This window comes from Polypterus senegalus, chromosome 18, assembly GCF_016835505.1.
Source record: "Polypterus senegalus isolate Bchr_013 chromosome 18, ASM1683550v1, whole genome shotgun sequence".
NCBI classification, from domain to species: domain Eukaryota; kingdom Metazoa; phylum Chordata; class Cladistia; order Polypteriformes; family Polypteridae; genus Polypterus; species Polypterus senegalus.
In genome coordinates, this window is record NC_053171.1 from 22,443,281 (window position 1) to 22,462,975 (window position 19,695).

The following is a 19,695-nucleotide window of genomic DNA, read 5'->3' on the forward strand; positions in this document are numbered from 1 at the left end:
GACTGTACATAATAATATACATATTCCTTTCTCATTATTATAAAAAGCAGTCAAGTAGAGTAAGTTACTGTAACCTTCAACACATCTCCAAAAAGCACAACCCAAAGCAAACATTCAGAAGCCATATTGTTCACTTTAAACTCCTTTCTCTTCTCTTCATAAATGTACAAATAATGTGCAAAGGTAAATGAATGCTGCTTATTAACCAATTAAGTCGCTGCTTCAATTAATGAGTAATTTGCATTCTTAGCCTTTATGAAGAGATGTTTCAGTTAAATGCTTCTCATAGTCTTCTCTAAGAAAGTCAGCACAAAGCAAGGCAAAACACACAACTGAAAAGGTAACTGTATAAAATGTTAACGGCTCCTTTAGAAAACAAAGACAGTTCTTATTGTTATTTGGGAACACTGCAGTGTGAACTGAACTGCTCGATTCACTTCTAGTGTAAGTGTATTTTACCAGTTACAAGGTTTGTTATTAGTTATCTGAACTTCTGGATCTTCAGACCGGCGTTGTTAAAATAGCAATGTCATACTCATAATCCTCCTGGCAGTCTAAAGTATTATTAGGAGACAAATACTGGATAAAGCTAGCAAAAGCAACTGGTGTTTGAATGAAGTGGCTGAGTTGCCAGTAACCTTTCCGAGAGCTGTAGGATTATCATGTACTGAATTGTATTTAGTATAAATGTAAGGATGTGCCTGAAAAAAAAAGAAACAAACAGAAAAAAATTATAACAATGGAAACTATTACAAGAAGAAAATCCAAATTGAAAGTGCTGATACAATGATAAACATTTTATCTTTCAGACCTGAATATTTTTACAAAACTTTAAGAAACAAATGTCAGTATATGAAGAAAAAATATCTGGTATATTATGCCATAGGGGCAGCACGGTGGCTCAGTGGGTAGCGCTCCGGCCTCGCAGTTAGGAGACCTGAGTTCACTTCCCGGTCCTCCTGTGTGGAGTTTGCATGTTCTCCCCGTGTCTGCGCTCCGGTTTCCTCCCACAATCCAAAGACATGCAGGTTAGGTGGATTGGCAATTCTAAATTGGCCCGTTTGTGTGTGCTTGGTGTGTGGGTGTGTGTGTGTGTGTGTCCTGCGGTGGGTTGGCACCCTGCCCAGATTGGTTCCAGCCCTGTGTTGGCTCGAATTGGCTCCAGCAGACCCCCGTGACCCTGTATTCGGATTCAGCGGGTTGGAAAATGGATGGATATTATGCCATTTTCCCCCAGGTACTCTGGTTTCTTCCCACAGTCCAAAGACATGCAGGTTAGGTGGATTGGCGATTCTAAATTGTCGCTAGTGTGTGTGTGTGCGCCCTGCCCAGGGTTTGTTTCCTGCCTTGCGCCCTGTGTTGGCTCGGATTGGCTCCAGCCGACCCTCGTGACCCTGTAGTTAGGATATAGCGGGTTGGATAATGGATTATTCCATTTAATCAATCTTGTGGTAACATCCCATCCATACCATTCACAGACTAGTGTCTCCCTATAGGATTAGTTGCACAGTATTTGGTCGGATCTGCCATGGAGTGCCAGCCCTTACCTGTATGATTCCATGATGTGATGTAGAGCCAGTTGCATTGTTTTTATGACATCCCTTAAATGCAACTCCCTTCTTGGTTTTGTACCCTTTCTTACATATGTCTGCAGGGCCTATAAACTGGTTTTCATATAAATTACACCCTCAGTTTGTATCTGCCCTAGTTACAAATTAGATCAGTGAAACACTAATGGTAAGTATCTTTTTGTTTTTGCTCAATATTAACGAGTATTTTTAAAACAAGAAGATTAATATCTATCATAGCAAAATGGTCCATATTGAAAGGAGGCACCTCAAATAAAACGACAAGGGCTTTCATATCCAGTTCCCGACACTGCCTCGACAGGTTAACACACAAACTACAATTTGGGCTGCAGGCTGGCGTTAGACAGAGACAAACGAACGCCGGTGTAGAAGTCAATCGATCGTCACCACAAAATGCAACATAAACGTCTAGGACGTTCAGAGCAAGTTCGTTTATCCAAAAACTTAACGCCCATGTGAACAAGGCCTTATTCCTTTAGGATGGGCTAATCCATCCATCCATTTTCCAACCCGCTGAATCCGAACACAGGGGTCTGCTGGAGCCAATCCCAGCCAACACAGGGCACAAGGCAGGAACCAATCCCAGGCAGGGTGCCAACCCACTGCAGGACACACACAAACACACCCACCCACCAAGCACACACTAGGGCCAATTTAGAATCGCCAATCCACGTAACCTGCATGTCTTTGGACTGTGGGAGGAAACCCACACAGGGAGGACCCGGGAAGCAAACCCGGGTCCCCTAACTGTGAGGCAGCAGCGCTACCACTGCGCCAACCGTGCCACCTGTTAACTTCCCTATTGTTTCTATTTTTTCTTATTATTTTTGGTGACAGCCTGTTGTGTATTTGCTGTCATAGACGCTCACATTTTGTGCATGTGGTCAACCACTGTTATGCTTTGTGGTTGCTATGTACAGTACAGGCCCAAAGTTTGGACACACCTCCTCATTCAATGTGTTTTCTTTATTTTCATGACCATTTCCAGCACTCCATCACTCTCCTTCTTGGTCAAATAGCCCTTACACAGCCTGGAGGTGTGTTTGGGGTCATTGTCCTGTTGAAAAATAAATGATCGTCCAACTAACCTGACTTCTGCACAACACAACTGCTGGTCCCAACCCCATTGATAAAGCAAGAAATTCCACTAAAGAACCCTGATAAGGCACACCTGTGAAGTGAAAACCATTTCAGGTGACTACCTGTTGAAGCTCATCGAGAGAATGCCAAGAGTGTGCAAAGCAGTAATCAGAGCAAAGGGTGGCTATTTTAAAGAAACTAGAATATAAAACATGTCTTCAGTTATTTCACCTTTTTTTGTTAAGTACATAACTCCACATGTGTTCATTCATAGTTTTGATCCCTTCAGTGAGAATCTACCAATGAAAATGGTCATGAAAATAAAGAAAACCCATTGAATGAGAAGGTGTGTCCAAACGTGGCCTTTGACCTGTGACATCATGGTGACCATACTACAGAAGATGACCACATGTGTCTTTAACAAAACAACCTTATGAAAGACTTTTTCCCTTGATCAATATAAGGACATTAGAAAGGATTTTGGTGTCAACACTGGTTTTGGTTCTTTCATTTTCACCTCTAGCGTAGCTCCTGTATGCTTTGATAATCTCTACAGTTTCTTGGGTACACATTTTTTGATTATTCTTTTGGGCACCCCTTTAATTTTAAAGCTTCTTTTAATCTCTGCTACTTGGTAATCTTTATTCTGCCCTTCACATTAACAGTACAGGGATATACTGTAGATCTGTCAAAGTCTATACCAATAGCATTGGGTACCTGGCAGGAACAAACTACAAACAGAATTCTAGACTTTCACATCTCAAATTAATTATCACAACCATTCCAAAAATGGGAGAGATTCGGTTTTCAATTGACTTAGCAAGATGCCTTTCAGACACGTAGACAAGAGCAGAAAATCCAAACCTGGGACCCCAGAACTTGTTTTTCATACTACTCAATTAAAAATAATATAAATTATTACTATTCTCTGATGGACTGGTGTGCCATACATGATTGGGTTTCTAGCCTTGTCCTGATGGAATGAAAACAACTGGATTGCAAAGCAGATGGACGGCTGGATAGGTAAGGGATGTTTTACAACATAAATATACTTTTCTGAATCAAACATGTCTATAAAGTTGAGTGATAACTGAGGATACAATTTCTAACTCTCATTCCGTTTGAGGTGACACTCTATTTATACATTTGTTTTATTGGTTTATTATTTCACATTATTGTCATGTATAGAGACTACGGTAAACTTCTTACTTGCAAGTGTAAATTCACATGCAAACATGTTATATGCAGTATAAAATAGTAGCAAAAGTCACCTAAATTAAATACAGTATTAATATTGGGACTTAGTGACTGTTGCTACTATTTTATACTGCATATAACATGTTTGCATGTTAATTTACACTTGCAAACATGTTATATGCAGTATAAAATAGTAGCAAAAGTCACTAAGTCCCAATATTAATACTGTATTTAATTTAGGGAGAAATTCTCAAACTAATTATGCCAAAATTCATACTGGTGGATTGAGTGAATTTTAAAAATGTGCTTCAAGCAGAAGTTACAAGAGTTACATAAATGCTTGATTAAGATGTTAATGATTTATTAGGGGCCTAGCAATTTATTGTCCAAAATCCTGAACTAGTTGAAGATCTATATGGTTTGCATTAAATATGTCAACATCACACCATAGCATTTCAAATGAGTCTTGCTTACTGTACCTTTGTTGGGCAAATTAGTTGTATTGGCTCTGAGATGTAATCCAGCTTGTCCTTGCTTCCTTCTGGTTGAAACTTAAATAAAACATAAATAGATAAATAAATCAATCAATCAAATAAAAGCAAACACTTTAAATGAGCAGCATTGTAATAAGAAGGGGCAGCACGGTGGTGCAGTGTTAGCGCTGCTGCCTCGCAGTTAGGAGACCAGGGTTCGCTTCCCCGGTCCTCCCAGCGTGGAGTTTGCATGTTCTCCCCGTGTCTGCGTGGGTTTCCTTCAGGCGCTCCGGTTTCCTCCCACAATCCAAAGACATGCAGGTTAGGTGGATTGGCGGTTCTAAATTGGCCCTGGTGTGTGCTTGGTGTGTGGGTGTGTTTGTGTGTGTCCTGCGGTGGGTTGGCACCCTGCCCAGGATTGGTTCCTGCCTTGTGCTCTGTGTTGGCTGGGATTGGCTCCAACAGACCCCCGTGACCCTATTCAGATTCAGCGGGTTAGAAAATGGTTGGTTGGTTGGTTGGTTGTAATAAGAAGCAGCATGAGGGATGTGAAGTCTTGATTGGCATGATGGTGATCATATATTAAGATTCAATTTTGCATTACGTTTGAAGCCCATTGAGGATCACTAAGACGTGACGTCCGCACTGCCGCTTAAGATTTTTAGCTGAAGATTCTGGTGTTTGTTGTGCATCCATTGCCCAGGAGTCAGCAGATTTAGTTTGCAACGCTTCTTAACATTCATATAAACACATTGCAGATCAATTAGACCTGTTATTATGGTTGGCAATTTGTCAGAATTTCAATTAAAAGAAAACTAGATAGTATTGTTGTTGTTTTACATTTTAATGAATACTGAAAAACTAGAAATGACTGAGCAAGTCCAATGTAGCATCAATCTTTTGAAAGAGCTTTCCATTGACAGTCTTCTCTGAGATGGGTGAAGCAATTTGAAAAGGGCTGCCATGCCGTTTAGGGCAGGAGAAAATGTCATACACTCTGCAGTGCTCACACAACTATTAACTGTTAGGCTGAAATATTACAGTAAATAATGCTTTGACGTGTTCAACACACTGAGGCATATAAAACCAAACAGACTAGTGACATTTTTCACTTCTGTTCTAATAGTATCAGCTATATTTGTTTCATTAAGTCATGCATTTTATTGTAACAGTAGCAGATTTATTGGCCTGCAACAGTATGGTGATGGACCTGTCTGTACATAATAGCAAAGCTATCTGCTAACTTTGCAAAAAGATCTTCTTTGGCCCGACCAGTTTCTGTTTTTTGAATGTGTCAGCAAATTTCTCTTTATTACAAAAGTGTTGGAATTTTCTTTGTTCTTTTTGAGTTTCTTTTTCATTTTTTAGTTTTAGGGTGGATTACAAGTACTATCTGGTTAAGCTGAGGCTACTTTGCCACCTAAGCCACCAGGAGACCTAGAGCCCTCTTTCCATTCCTCTCTGTTCTCGCTTTGTCAGACTGCATGGACAGATGTAATTGTCACCGCATGTAGTGAAGTTGAGAGGGACAAGGTCTGTTGCGCAAGAAGCTCCATCACAGCTTAGTGTGGCTAATGGAGATCTCCGTTAAGTTAAGTGGTAGAACTTGTGTTTGTAGTTGAAGTGGCACAACATTGATATCCATTGTCAACAAGTTGTCCTATGCCAACCTGCTGACAATGTTGCCCCAATAACCTCCTGATAGCTGAGCATCCCCTTCACACTATCCTTGCCATGATGACTTATATAACAGATTGTTTTTAATAAAATTTTAAATTTCAGTAAAGCTGCCAGAAGCAACTGCCTCCACTATGGACATTACTTCTGCAGGTACAGTAAGCGTAACACGCAGACATGCAACCTAACTTACTTTTACCAGACCACTGCAATTGCAAAATATATATGCACTGTGTATATGCAGTATAACTATATATACTACAGTATTCCATACTATTCTATAACTATTCCATGTCTTACCATATTGTTCCAGAGTCCTTTTGCAAGTTCCTCATGTCCTTTGACACTGAAATGGAAACAGTCAGGTGCGAAGAAGGAAAAATCGATATTTCCTTTCTATAGAAAAATAAAAAAATCAATTTTACCACCTCTTGAAATAATTTAATTGTAATGGTGAGAACATGCAAACAGCCAACATTGACTACACTAGGATTTAAATGCAGGGTACTATCCAATTACTGTGTCCCTGTTCTGCCCATCAAAAATGACACCATCAATAAATAAGCATGAATGTATCACATACTCAATTCCGCTCATTTACTTTTGTCTAGTGTGCAGGGAAAATCATGTTTGTAGCGCTTTAGCATCTTGGACTGATCCTTAATAATGGAGATGAGTCAAAGTACAGGAATGTTGTGGATGATGTTGTCTTATGGTGCAGGGACAACAACCTGCAACTCAACATCAGCAAGACAAAAGAGCTGGTGGAGGACTTCAGGCATGCCAAGGAGTCTCTGAGACCTGTCACTATCCAGGGGGAGGATGTGGAAGTGGTGTAGAGTTACAAGTTCCTGGGGTTTCATGTAAAGGATCTCTGCTGGTAACTTGAAGACTGCCGGTTCGAATCCCAACAGTCACAAATGGAATGCTACTCTGTTGGGCCATTGAGCAAGGCCCTTAACCTGCAATTGTTTCGGGGTGCTGTACATATTGCTGACCCTGTGCCACAAGTTTATTCCACCAGGGTGTGCTATGGAGCACCTCTGGGGGTCTTTTCTGCCTACGGTGAGAAAGGAATTCAGTATAACAAAGGCTTAGGAAACCTAAGTATAACGAAAATAGCAAGGAGCGAAACCAATGCCAATGGTCGAGAGAGTACCTTCCTGCAGCAGGCTACGGAAAACATAGACATACTCGTATATAGATAGACGCTGCATTCACTGTGTTGCCCAGTCGACACGATAAGTCAGCGCGTCCGCCCTATTGCGAGTGGTAAAAGTGCCATTTAAACTAATACAGGTAGACGTGGAAACCGGGTTTTCTGATGAAAAAACAATAACGTTTTAAACAGTGTTGTTTACATACAAGAGATTTTAGCAAATCGTTTACATGCAATTATTTATATCCATTTATAAACTAAATGTGTGCATATCCCTGTGACGATGTGGGTTCAGGCTCCACACTCCCACTGCTGTTGGAAGCACTTGAACCCAACACCGTCGATAATGAAACCGAGTGAGCCAGTCAATGGAGGCAAATTGAGCATCTGAGCAAGGGGATGGTTGAAAAGTACAAAAGTGCTTTTATTAAAAACAGTCAACAAAAAAAAAGTGTTCATAAATAGTGCAGTCCAGTCAAAGTTCATTAAATAAATAATCCATAAAAGAACGTAGGAGTAAAACCAATATATAGAAAAAAAACACATCCTTAAAACGAGAGGTTAAAATCTTCTTTAGGAAGCAGTCTTAAAACAACAAACAAATCCGGTGCATCGTTTATTAGCGTTTCTGTTAGCGTCTCACCTGCTTATCCCGTATGGGCTTAGCAGCAGGCAAGACGCTCTCTGCAGCTGCCCTCCTACAACACACGTGAGACTGGAGACCTCCCGATCCCTGGCTTCGGTCTGGCACTCATCCCAGTCCCCGAGACTTGATGTCCACCAATGACCAGGACGCACACATTGGGGACTCCACCACCAAGCCTCCCGACTTCCGCTGCCTTTCCACGGCCTTCTGCGGCTCATCGCTTTCCTCTAGGCACTCCCGCTACCTGGTCACTCAGCGGGAGCAACCTCAACTCAAACGCCTGGGTGTCGGCCTAACACCCAGCTTCCTCGCAGCTGCCCACGAGCGCGATCGCGCGCTCACCACACTCACGCACCGCCTGCTTCCTCGCTCCCTGTAACCTCCGTCCTCTTTCCTTTCCTTTTTTCTCACCGATCAATTCTTTTTCACCCCCCCCCAAAACCGACTCGCGCTTCTTTTTAAAATGACGCGGGGCCACAGCAGCTGCAGCATTAGCCATGGGACAATCACGAATGTGGGCAGTTCCTCACCTGTGCACTCGGTGAGAAACGCCCACACCCTACGGATCGTCCCACGGCTCGCTATGGCCCAACGACTCCGCGAGCGCGTCGATTATTTATTTAAAATGAATGGCCTTTGCTCAACGAGCTGTGGACCCATAACACCACAATCCCATGGTCTTAAAGTTGGTGGGCGGGGCTCTCTGTCTTTGCGTGCGTTCTTTGTCTTGCTTGCCCTTAGTTAGAGTTGGTGGGCGGGGCTCTGTGAGTTGGCAGGCGTGGCTCTCTGTATTGCGTGCGTTCTTTGTCTTGCTTGCCCTTAGTTAGAGTTGGTGGGCGGCGCTCTGTGAGTTGGCGATCGTGGCTCTCTGTCTTGCGTGCGGTGTAAAGTCAACGTGGCTCAGAGGTGCATGTGGACTTTTGCACAGACGAAAGCGACTGAGGCTGTGTTTGGTGAGCCTCGAGAGGGACGCTGGACTTGGGAGGAGGCATACAGTTGGCATGTGTATCCCATGACACGGTAGGAGAGTTAGAGTTGGCGGGTGGGGCTCTGTCGAGCGTATCCCATGGTCTCAGAGTTGGCGGGCGGGGCTGTGCCTTGCTTGCGCTCAGTGTCTTGCGTGCCCTTAGTGAATTATATATACTGTATATATAGATAATGGATAGAATCTTTATATTGAGCATTTTTTTTGTATTTTTGTTGAAAGCAATTTTGTGCTTTATTTTAATTACACGATTTCCACAACAATGTATAGTAAAAAGAACTAATAGGTGAAATCTTTTTTTGAGCTGTTTCTGTAACTTATTATTGAAGTTTGTTTTATTTTACATTTTGCATACAGTATATCACTTTTTCATACTTTTATATTAGTACATTTACAAATTTATTACCATTCAGGTATCTATCAAATTATAATTGAGCCTCATAATCCAGTCTAGGTCTATAAAGAAATAAAAACATACTTTGTGTATTTTAATGTTTTGTTTTAGGCATTTAGCCTAATGTACCAGATTAAAATTGTTTCTGCATTTTTCTCTACAAATTCTAATAGAATGAAGCACTAAAAACTTTCCAATGTCTATGTATTATTGAAATATACATCTATAGACTCTTTTTAAAAATAGTGTCTTAAAGCTTGTCCTAGTAAAGAAATAAGTAATGGGTGACACTCATACATGTGATAGAATATGATGCTGGGTCTGTTTTAGGTGGTGCTAATGTCCTGTATTTATTCCTTTTGTTGGTTTAAGAAAGCTTAGTTCTTGTGACAATGCTCAGAAACACCAGAGGATGTAACATGAAATGGAAAAATTAGTAACCTTTGGTACGGTAGCACATAAGAGAATGACCTGACTTCAGTGACACACAAGTATAGTAATTATTACACGGACTTTAGGTAAGCAAATACTCGTGGAGATTCTAGTGTTAAATTAATCAAACTTTAATTTAAAAGGTTAATTATGATAAAATATTGTTCAAATCATGATAAAGTTTCAGGCATTGGCTCGGTGAAAGCACTCTAACAGTTTTTATTTATAATTGTTTAGGGGAGAGAAACTTGTGACTTGTATACCCCGAGGCTATGCTAAACCCTGATCCAAACTATTTTGGAATTCTCTGTTATAATGCTGATACTGATCTGAGATTTGCCACGTAAGAAAGACCAACTTTTGTGGTAAAGGATATAAACTCACTATTCATGTAGATTGAGAGTGGCAACGTGATGCATGTTAATTAGGACATGCAAGTAAGAATTTCACTGTACTTTGTGCCTGTGAAAATAATGACCCTATAAATCACTGTAATGCACAAATAAATAAACGTTTCATTGAACAAGTGCGTCTTGTCTTAGTATTAATTGGCTTCAGATTTACATTTCTGCTGGAATATATACCAGCAACTGAGTAGGATACATTACAGCTCTAAAATTCTGACATCTAGATTTCACCTGATCTCGGGGAGGCTGTGCTTCTGTCAGATAGGGCTGAAGTATTACAGTGAAGTCATCTTTGTCAAATCTCCCAGAAGCTATAAGTTCTTCAACCTTTTGCTATAAAAAAATTAATAAATAAATAAATACAGTTCATTCATAGCCACACTGCTAACATGAATGCAGTAAATTCAGTTCAATTCAGTTTATTTTAGCGTGATGCACTTTACTCTTTTGATGCTCAGTGTTCTTATACACGTCTAGTCTACAGCTATAATACGATAACAGTAAAGTACGCTGTCTTATAATATTTACATATATAAACATGTGTAATACATTTTACAATATGAACATTTTCAGTATACATTCTAAATTCCTATTATAACCTTCAATTATTTGAGCTTTCAGTTTCAGTAACACTTTAGGTACCAAAAAGTACATCCATCCACTAACCTGCTGAATCCGAACACAGGGGCCTGCTGGAGCCAATCCCAGGGCACAAGGCAGGGACCAATCCTGGGTAGGGTGCCAACCCACCGCAGGACAAACACAAATACACCCACACACCAGGGCCAATTTAGAATCGCCAGTCCGCCTAACCGGCATGTCTTTGGATTGTGGGAGGAAACCCACGCAGACACTGGGAGAACATGCAAACTCCACACAGGGAGGACCCGGGAAGCGAACCCGGGTCTCCTAACTGCGAGGCAGCAGCACTACCACTGTGCCACTGTGCCGCCCCCAAAAAGTACATCTATTACTTATTTACTATTATGTAACAAGACCTTAACAAACACTTCTTTTAAAAATTTTATTCATCTTTGCAATGTGGGCTGCTAACAAAACAAATGAATGCATTATTTTGTAATAATTAATGCATCATCAATTTGTACCATCATATCACAGTTTTTTGTCACTTCATTGCTACTACTTATCCTCTTCCTCATTAGCAGTCACTACAGTATACAACCAGAGCTTGTGCATGATGTTACCAACCAAAGCGGGCAATATCTTTGTGAAATAATGCAATGATTTTGCAAAATAATGCAATAATAATTGCAAAATGAAACAAAACTTTTGTGAAATAATCCCATAATTATTTTAAAATAACATAATATTTTTGCAAAATAATATAATACTTTTGCAAGAAATCACAATAAATATTACAAAATGACACAATACTTTTGCAAAATGATTACATTTTTTTTTTAAATGGCGCAAATAAGGTTCTGTACATTTCAAAATAGGTGAACTACCTGAAAGATTCCATTCAGTTCAATGAGTTCTTTTAGTTCGGGGGAGTCTGCAGTGGGTCTCACCAAGCAAGAGCAAAATGATCTGGAAAAAAAAATTAAAACCTTAAGTACTTTTCTAATATTCTTTTTAACAATTGTTTTATATACTATATATATATTATATATCCATCCATCCATTTTCTAACCCGCTGAACCCGAATACAGGGTCACGGGGGTCTGCTGGAGCCAATCCCAGCCAACACAGGGCACAAGGCAGGAACCAATCCCGGGCAGGGTGCCAACCCATCGCAGGACACACACAAACACACCCACACACCAAGCACACACTAGGGCCAATTTAGAATCGCCAATCCACCTAACCTGCATGTCTTTGGATTGTGGGAGGAAACCGAGCCCGGAGGAAATCCACACAGACACGGGGAGAACATGCAAACTCCACGCAGGGAGGACCCGGGAAGCGAACCCTGGTCTCCTAACTGCGAGGCAGCAGCGCTACCACTGCGCCACCGTGCCGCCCCATATATATTATATATATATATTCTATATTAAAAAAACAATAGGAACCACTAGTTATTAGTATTAATAGGGAATCTCTAAGAGAAATGTGGATTTAGTGACTGTGAGTTTGTCAAGAATAGCTAATGATAATTATACTAATCTTGTGGCATAACCCGTTCAATTTGTGTGCTGGTTCCTCAGCATGACTAATGGTCTCTGTGCTCCCGTTTTGTGGTAAGGGTTCTGAAGGCAGTATTTTAAGATAAACTGACAAATGTTAGCAATAAACATCCCTCATTAGGATAATACAATAGAAATGAAATGATATTGACATACTTCTGCAATATGCAGCCTAGACCTCCATTATTAACCTCTCTGAGTGCTTCCAGAGGCAGCACCTGAACCAGATTCACCAGACATCTTGGCATCTGCAGAAAAAAAGGAATACTGAATAAGATTTTGCATCATACAAAAAAAATGTAGCTTAAAGTGCTTTACAAAATGAAGAATAGAAAAATAGAAGACACAATAAAAAATAAAAATAAGTCAACATTAATTAACATAGAATAAGTAAGGTCCGATGGCCAGGGTGGACAGAAAAAACAAAAAAAAACTCCAGACGGCTGGAGAAAAAAAATAAAATCTGTAGGGGTTCCAGATCAAGAGACCACCCAGTCCCCTCTGGGCATTCTGCCTAACATAAGTGGAACAGTCCTCTTTGTATTTAGGGTTTTCATGGAAGGACTTGATGATGATGATGGTCACGTAGTCTTCTGGCTTTCGGTCCATCATTGTTGGAGCATCATGATGCTATACTGTATCTACAGGTTGGTAAGGCAAAGATTAAAGTTTTCTTTTTCAGCGATCATTGGCAAGGTTGTTGAAGTGGTTAACAATTTGGCAAACATGGTGCCAGTGCTCCCAACTCTGGTGCCAATCCTGTCCTTTATAATAGCAGTCAATTGAGGTATTCATTAAGACAGATACAAGCTAATCTTATTCAGTAACACCACCTGGTAGCAAACTTGAACATTCCTTCCAGAATAAATCAGTGGTTATCTGCCATTCGGAACATAAAGCCAGTTTTCCAGTTTTTACCCTTCTTCCCATTTTCATCTTGACAAATAAGGACCTCAGGTCTTTTCACTAAAATGTAAATCAGTTCTTAAAAGGAACTAATCTTTGTAGACAAGATGTTAAGACTTGATCATTTCAGTTACTTTATTTTCAAGTCATTTTTTAAATAAAAGAATAAATGTATTCTTTATTCTGACCCATGGTGGCACAGGAGTTAGCATTGCTCTCTCACAGCTCCAGGAGGCTTGGTTTCAGTCGTGGTCTGTTCACCATCTCTATGGAGGTTAGAATTTCTTACCGTGTTTGGGTGTTTTTTCTTATAGGGTCTTGTTTTACCTTTTATGTAACAAAGGCATTCATGTTAGGCTAACTAGAGACTAACCTGGCCTAATAAGAGTGAGTGTGGATGTAAGAGCCAACATATCCTGTGGTTGTCTGGTGCTCCATCCTTGGTTGGTTGGTTCCTACTTTGTGGCAAATGCAGCTAGAACACTAAAGCATTAGAAACCTTGTGGTATAAACAGGCCATTCAGTCCAACAAGCTCCCCCTTCTAATCCATTCTGATTGTCCAAAGTGAAATAAAGTCAAGATCTATAAATCTTTGGTTGAAGAAGAACTTTCTAACATTTCTGAGGAATCTGCCATTAACATGTTTCCAACTGCGTTCTTGTTGCAGAATTTTTCTCTATTATAAAAAAAATCTTGGGACAAAATCCTGGGAGGGAGACTAGGGAGAAGAGACGTGACCTTCTTGGAAGGCAATTTGAAGTCCCGCGAGAGACACTTTAACGTCACGCAAGACAAGGCAGTGAGACAACATTTAAAACAAGTTCACGGACATCTAACCTAGCAGTTGTTGGAATGCTTTTGGCGGACACACTTCATGTGCTCCCAGCTCTTAAAACAAAGACAAGCCACAAGCCAGCAGCAGATCCGACAGCATCTCCTTAGCATGCGTTCAGCTGCCCCCCCACCCTTCACAACGCAAGTAGTGTTATACGTCCTGCGAGAAAGAGATTTAGCCACGCCCCAGTGCTGGAAATAAAGGACAAGTATTGTTTTTACAAAAGTTTTAAAGCAAAAGTGGAAATAATGCATATGTAACAATTCCCATGAAAATAACAATCTCTTTAAATTGTATATCCGGTAAACCAAACCCGGGGGTGGGCGGAGCGAAGTGAGCAGAGGGCGGAGCCCCGTAGTACTTTAAAATAACATCAGGGATTACTGTACTAATTCCTTTCATAATCTTACACACTTCAATCATGTCTATGTTTGATTATACATTTGCTTCAGTCTCTCCTCATATCTCATAGCTCTTAGTTCTCCAGTCAGCTTAGTTGTTCTTCTCTAGACATTCCCTAGTGCTGCTGTGTCGTTTTTGTAATATGGAGAACAAAACTGAATATTGTACTCTAGGTGAGGCCTCACCATTGTGTTATGTAACTTAAGCATAACTTCACTTGACTTGTACTGCATACCTCATAATATTTAACTTAACATCATATTATTTTTTTGATTGTTTCTGTACACTGTGTTGATGTAGATAGTGATGAGTCCACATTGACTCCCAGTCCTTCTTATAAGGGGTGCTTTCAAGTTTCAGTTCCCCAATGGTGTATTCAAATCTGACATTTTTTACTTCCTACACGTAATACCTTACATGCATACTTGCATTAAATTATATCTGCCACAACTCTACCCAAAGCTGTATGCTATCCATGTCATTCTGTAACAGTTTAGCAAAATCTGCATTACCCTTCTGCTTTGTTTGGTATCATCTGTAAACTTAACCAGCTTGTCCAGATTATTTCTGTACAGTATATTAAAAAGAGCAGTGACCCAGGCACTGACCCCTGCTGGTCATAACTTATAACACGATCTAAATCTGATAAGTTCCCCTCACCATAACCCTTTTCTTCCTGTTTTTGAGCCAATTTTGTAACAGCTTACAGGCTGTGTCCTGAATTCACACTTCTTTTTGTTTGATCATTCATGGGTACGTTATGAAAAGCCTTCTGAAAATCAAGATAAATATTATCATTATGCACCTCTCCAATTATATTCTTCAGTTGCTTACTCATAGAATTCCACATTAATGACACACAACCTTCCCTGTCTGAACCCATGTAGAGTTTTTGCTAATACTCCTGTTCTACCCTTCTTTAATAATTATCTCCATTAATTTACCTGTGTTGCATGTTAAACTAGGACAGGCCCCAGATCACCACCACCATGAACTGGACAAAGTGCAGTTAAAATGGGTGGATAGCTAATTCCCTTCAAACTTATATAAAAGAACAAATGCACCTTGATGCATCATAGCCGTGACTGACAGGTACAGAAGATCGTGTGAAATGCCTAATTACCTCATATGAAGAATCTCGGGCTAATGCCAAGTTCTGGCCCTGAGAGTATCTTCTTTTTCCTATACAGCAGCTTATTTTATTTCCCTCTTAGTGAGAAAAATACCTTTCAAAAAGCAAATATGTTGTGCCCTATATTGGAAATTTTGAATCAATGTTTTAGGGAAGTGCATCTTCCCTAACCCTACAGAATTCTCTTATTATTTCTTTATTAGTGGTTGCTGAATTGCACAGCGGAATATTTGTGGTTGGTATTGTTTTCAGTTCTAAAGTCCTGACCACTGTCATTGCAGAGTCAGCACATTAATAATAGCTTAAGAAATACTTTTATAAAAAGATGCCATTCAGCCCAACGGGAGATGCACGGGCTTGACAATCTGGTTTCCCTTTAGGATGTTAGGTCACCTGTTGAAGTCCATTATGGATGTGGGTGATCTGAAATGGACTGGCATTCTGAGTCACTGGGGACTATGCTGAGAAGCTCCCAACAATGAGAAAAATAGAAAAGTGAAGTTCAAGAATGGGAACAAACGGATGGCCTATACTATTTAATATGTTTCTAAGTAAATATCCATTCTACAAACAGAAACACTTATTACTCAACACAAACCATTACTCTGGAAACAGTCCTTGAAACAAAGTGAAAAGCAGGCTAATAATTACGCACAAATAACACATTTTTCTTGTATGTTAAAAAATGTAAATAATCTTCACAAAACACAATTACTTAGAAGAACAATGTAGCAAAAAATGACTCTCAAAAAACGTTAAATAGGAACCTCCATAAAAGTAGACATCCATATTTTTTACTAATGTTTTCCTGCTATTCGTGTTTTAATATACAACCTTAAGATTTTAGTTATGATGGACATTGTTTGGGCTGTTTAATATATTGGTCCCTTACTGTAGTTTTATGTACAGTTTTCTTCTGCAAGAGAATAATTTCACTCAAAATATATCTGCTTTTTGATTCATTTTTTCTGGAATAGTGACATCTGGTGGCCATGTCCTAACATAGATTCTTCAACTGTGGAGGCATCATACTGTATATCTTTTATTTGCAACTAGCAGACCTGGCGCGCTTCGCTGCACGTTTAACCGGCTAGTTTCGGCAGCGGATCGTGGTTTTTCCAATCTAGACGTCCTGTCTTTTTCAGATTCTTTTAACCGCCTGGTTTCGGCAGCCAGTCGTCCTTTTGAAAACCTTGAAATCCTGTCTTCTTTAGATTCGTTTAACTGCCTGATTTTGGCAGCGAATCGTTTTCTTTCTAACGTAGAAGTCGTTTCTTGTTGCGCTGGTTTTGGCAGCCAAGCGCTTTTTTCCAACTTAGAAGACCTCTCTTGGGATCCGTTTAATGGCCACGTTGATTGCATGTCTTTCAAGGTAGTTTCAATATCCATTTGTTGCACGGAGTTTTCTCCCCTTTTATAAGTGACTGTGTAAGTACCGCGTGTACTAAACAGCAAATTAGTAAAGGAGAAAGGACTAAACACTAAGGAAAAAGAACGGCAAGACCACGTCAGCTAGCTCAGCTCGGAGCGAAATGATTTGAAGAGAATGAAATGACGTGAATGGGAGGGGAGATGATCACGTGACTCCCCTACCCGCCTTAACTCTTCATCCCTCCACAAACACACAAACACAGTCTCTCGGATCCCAACTCTCCTTTATATATACAGATAAGAAAAGGTCATTTTACATAAGCAAGAAACATGAACAAATTCAAATAGATCTGTGATTACAAATATTATAAAATTATACCTCATTATACAGCATATCCAAGGCCACAGTCAGATTGTAAATGAAGCTCTCAGCTGAAAAAAGTGTCTGTGTAAAATGAAAGAATCATTAAAATTAATTAACTGCAAAAAGTAATATTGATAGAAAAAACAATACACAGATTAGTAAACAAACATACAATAATAATATGCTGATGCTGATCCTAAGTTTGATAGCCAGATTAAGTCGGTCATTAAATCAAGCTTTTTCCAGTTGAGGCAGTTGGCTAAAATAAAGCCAATTCTGTCCCGGCACCATTTTGAAACAGTAATCCATGCCTTTGTTACTACTCGGCTGGACTACTGTAATGCACTTTATGTAGGAGTCAGTGCCTCATTGATTACTCATCTCCAGAGGGTCCAAAATGCTGCTGCTCGTCTTTTAACTGGCACTCGGAAATTTGAGCACATTTCCCCTGTTTTAGTTACACTTCACTAGTTGCCTGTTTCTTTTAGGATCCATTTTAAAATTCTTTTATTTGCTTTTAAAGCTCTTCATGGCCTTGCCCCACCCTATCTCTCTGAGCTCCTACAGCCTTATTCACCCACTCGCTCTCTCAGGTCGGCTGATCAGCTGCTCCTGAATGTACCGAGGACTAAGCGTAAATTTAGAGGAGACCACCGTGCTTTTGCTGTAGCAGCTCCCAAGCTATGGAATGATTTGCCTCTAGAGATTAGACAGGCCTCTTCTCTGTCTGGTTTTAAATCTCTTTTAAAAACCCATCTCTTTACCCTGGCCTTTGATACCTTGTGAGAAGTTTGTTTTAGCTCATTTTACTTTTGTTGTTTTTAGCTGATTTTATTCCATTTTATATTGTTTTATCGTAGGGCTGTTTTATTTATGTATTATACCATATTCTTATTTATGTGCAAAAATGTTGTGTTGTTTTACCTGTCAACTATTTATTGTACAGCACTTTGGTCCTGTGCTGGTTGTTTTAAAGTGCTTTATAAATAAAATTGGATTGGATTGGATAATAATAGTGGAAGTGAACCAAAATGGTCGATTTGAACAGTAACAGTTCTATAGCCCATTGTTGTAGCATTACCCGCTACAGTAATCTCTTCTCTTTAAGTCAATGTCATTTCTGTCCTGGCTCAAAAAAATGAAATATCTGGCAAGATTTTAAAGTTTTTCCTCCATGCTCCATACCCTCTACGACAGTGTTTCCCAAACTCTGTCCTGGGGACCCCCTGTGGCTGCAGGTTTTTGTTCCAACCAGATTCCTAATCAGTGACAACACCTGATAGCACTGAGCTCATTTAATTAGCTAGTATTTTTTTTCCTTTTATTCGACATTCAGAAAAGCATAGCAGCATGATTTTTACATTCATAAGACATTTATAAATATTTCTGCTTTTGCTATAGATTTAAATGCTTAACTCTCTTTTGTTGATTTCAGTATATGTTGCCCTTTCTCTGTTTTCTTCCTTCGTTGTATCTTAATAATGACAATTAAAAATGAGCATATCAGACACCCAGGGAAACAACACTGAATAATCAAAGTCTGCAACTACTCAGACTCACTAATTAGTAAATAATTAAACAATTAGAACACCTAGAAAAGTAGAATGAAAATCAAGATGAAAATATCGTTAAAAAGAAAAAAAAATACATTATTCCTACATTATATAACTGCTTGGTACATTTTAATATATATATTTTTTTAGCAAACTTTGTTTTCAAATTTCTATACTGTAATGTTCCCTAAATACAGAACTTGGGAAATATGAGTTCACTTAATTAGCTCAGGAGTGCAATTAGAAACAGAAGCTGGCTGGAACAAAAACCTGCAGCCACAGGGGGTCCCCAGGACAGAGTTTGGGAAACACTGCTCTACGATAAACCTCCAGTGTGGGCACAATGTTTTATAACAGTTTTACAAAGCACTAAACTTTAGAACATAATTAGGCATGGAAAATACACATATATGTACAGTATATATATATATATATATATATATATATATATATATATATATATATATATATATATATATATGTACACCATGTCTGTGAAGAAATAACTGACTTGAAAAATATCAAACTTTAATTCCCTTGGCATGCCACATTAGAACATGCACTTTGATCTCGGATATACTTAGTTACACTCCTCTGCATGATTTCCAGAGGTGCTATGTCTTTTTTTGTTTGTTTTTTTGTAGTATTTTAACCAGAAATGCAAAAAAAAACAAACCTCCAGATGAGTTCTTCTAATAAATCATACAACCTTGTCTTATATCCATAGATCAGCTGTACTCTGTATGAGTAAGGAAATGCCCACCTTGTTTTTACAATAGTCACACAAGTCATTGTTTCCAATTAAAATTGTCACCAGTTTCCAATCTTCTGCAAAGTTGATACCCTGAAATGAAGTAAATGTTTATTTTATTTATAATGTAGCACCAAAAGCACCAACATTTTCTGAACCCATTTCTTTGTCAATAAAGATTCATGGGACCTATC

General features: G+C 39.4%; 1 protein-coding gene across 2 annotated transcripts; it reads right to left on the reverse strand.

The window, feature by feature from the left end:
• Nucleotides 1-210: 210 nt before the first annotated feature.
• Nucleotides 211-19,518, reverse strand: si:dkey-177p2.18 (phospholipase B1, membrane-associated). 2 transcript variants are annotated; one of them, XM_039742051.1, is made up of 8 exons: nucleotides 19,514-19,518; nucleotides 17,213-17,278; nucleotides 12,343-12,434; nucleotides 11,509-11,590; nucleotides 10,271-10,372; nucleotides 6,317-6,412; nucleotides 4,346-4,417; nucleotides 211-701 (listed from the first exon to the last, which is right to left on the reverse strand). In XM_039742051.1, the coding sequence occupies exons 2-8, from the start codon at nucleotides 17,225-17,227 to the stop codon at nucleotides 555-557; spliced, it is 606 nt and encodes a 201-aa protein (XP_039597985.1). In that variant the 5' UTR covers nucleotides 17,228-17,278; nucleotides 19,514-19,518; the 3' UTR covers nucleotides 211-554. The 2 variants fall into 2 exon arrangements, with proteins under 2 accessions (XP_039597985.1, XP_039597986.1); XM_039742052.1 differs by lacking the exon at nucleotides 19,514-19,518 and adding an exon at nucleotides 18,279-18,338.
• Nucleotides 19,519-19,695: the final 177 nt, after the last annotated feature.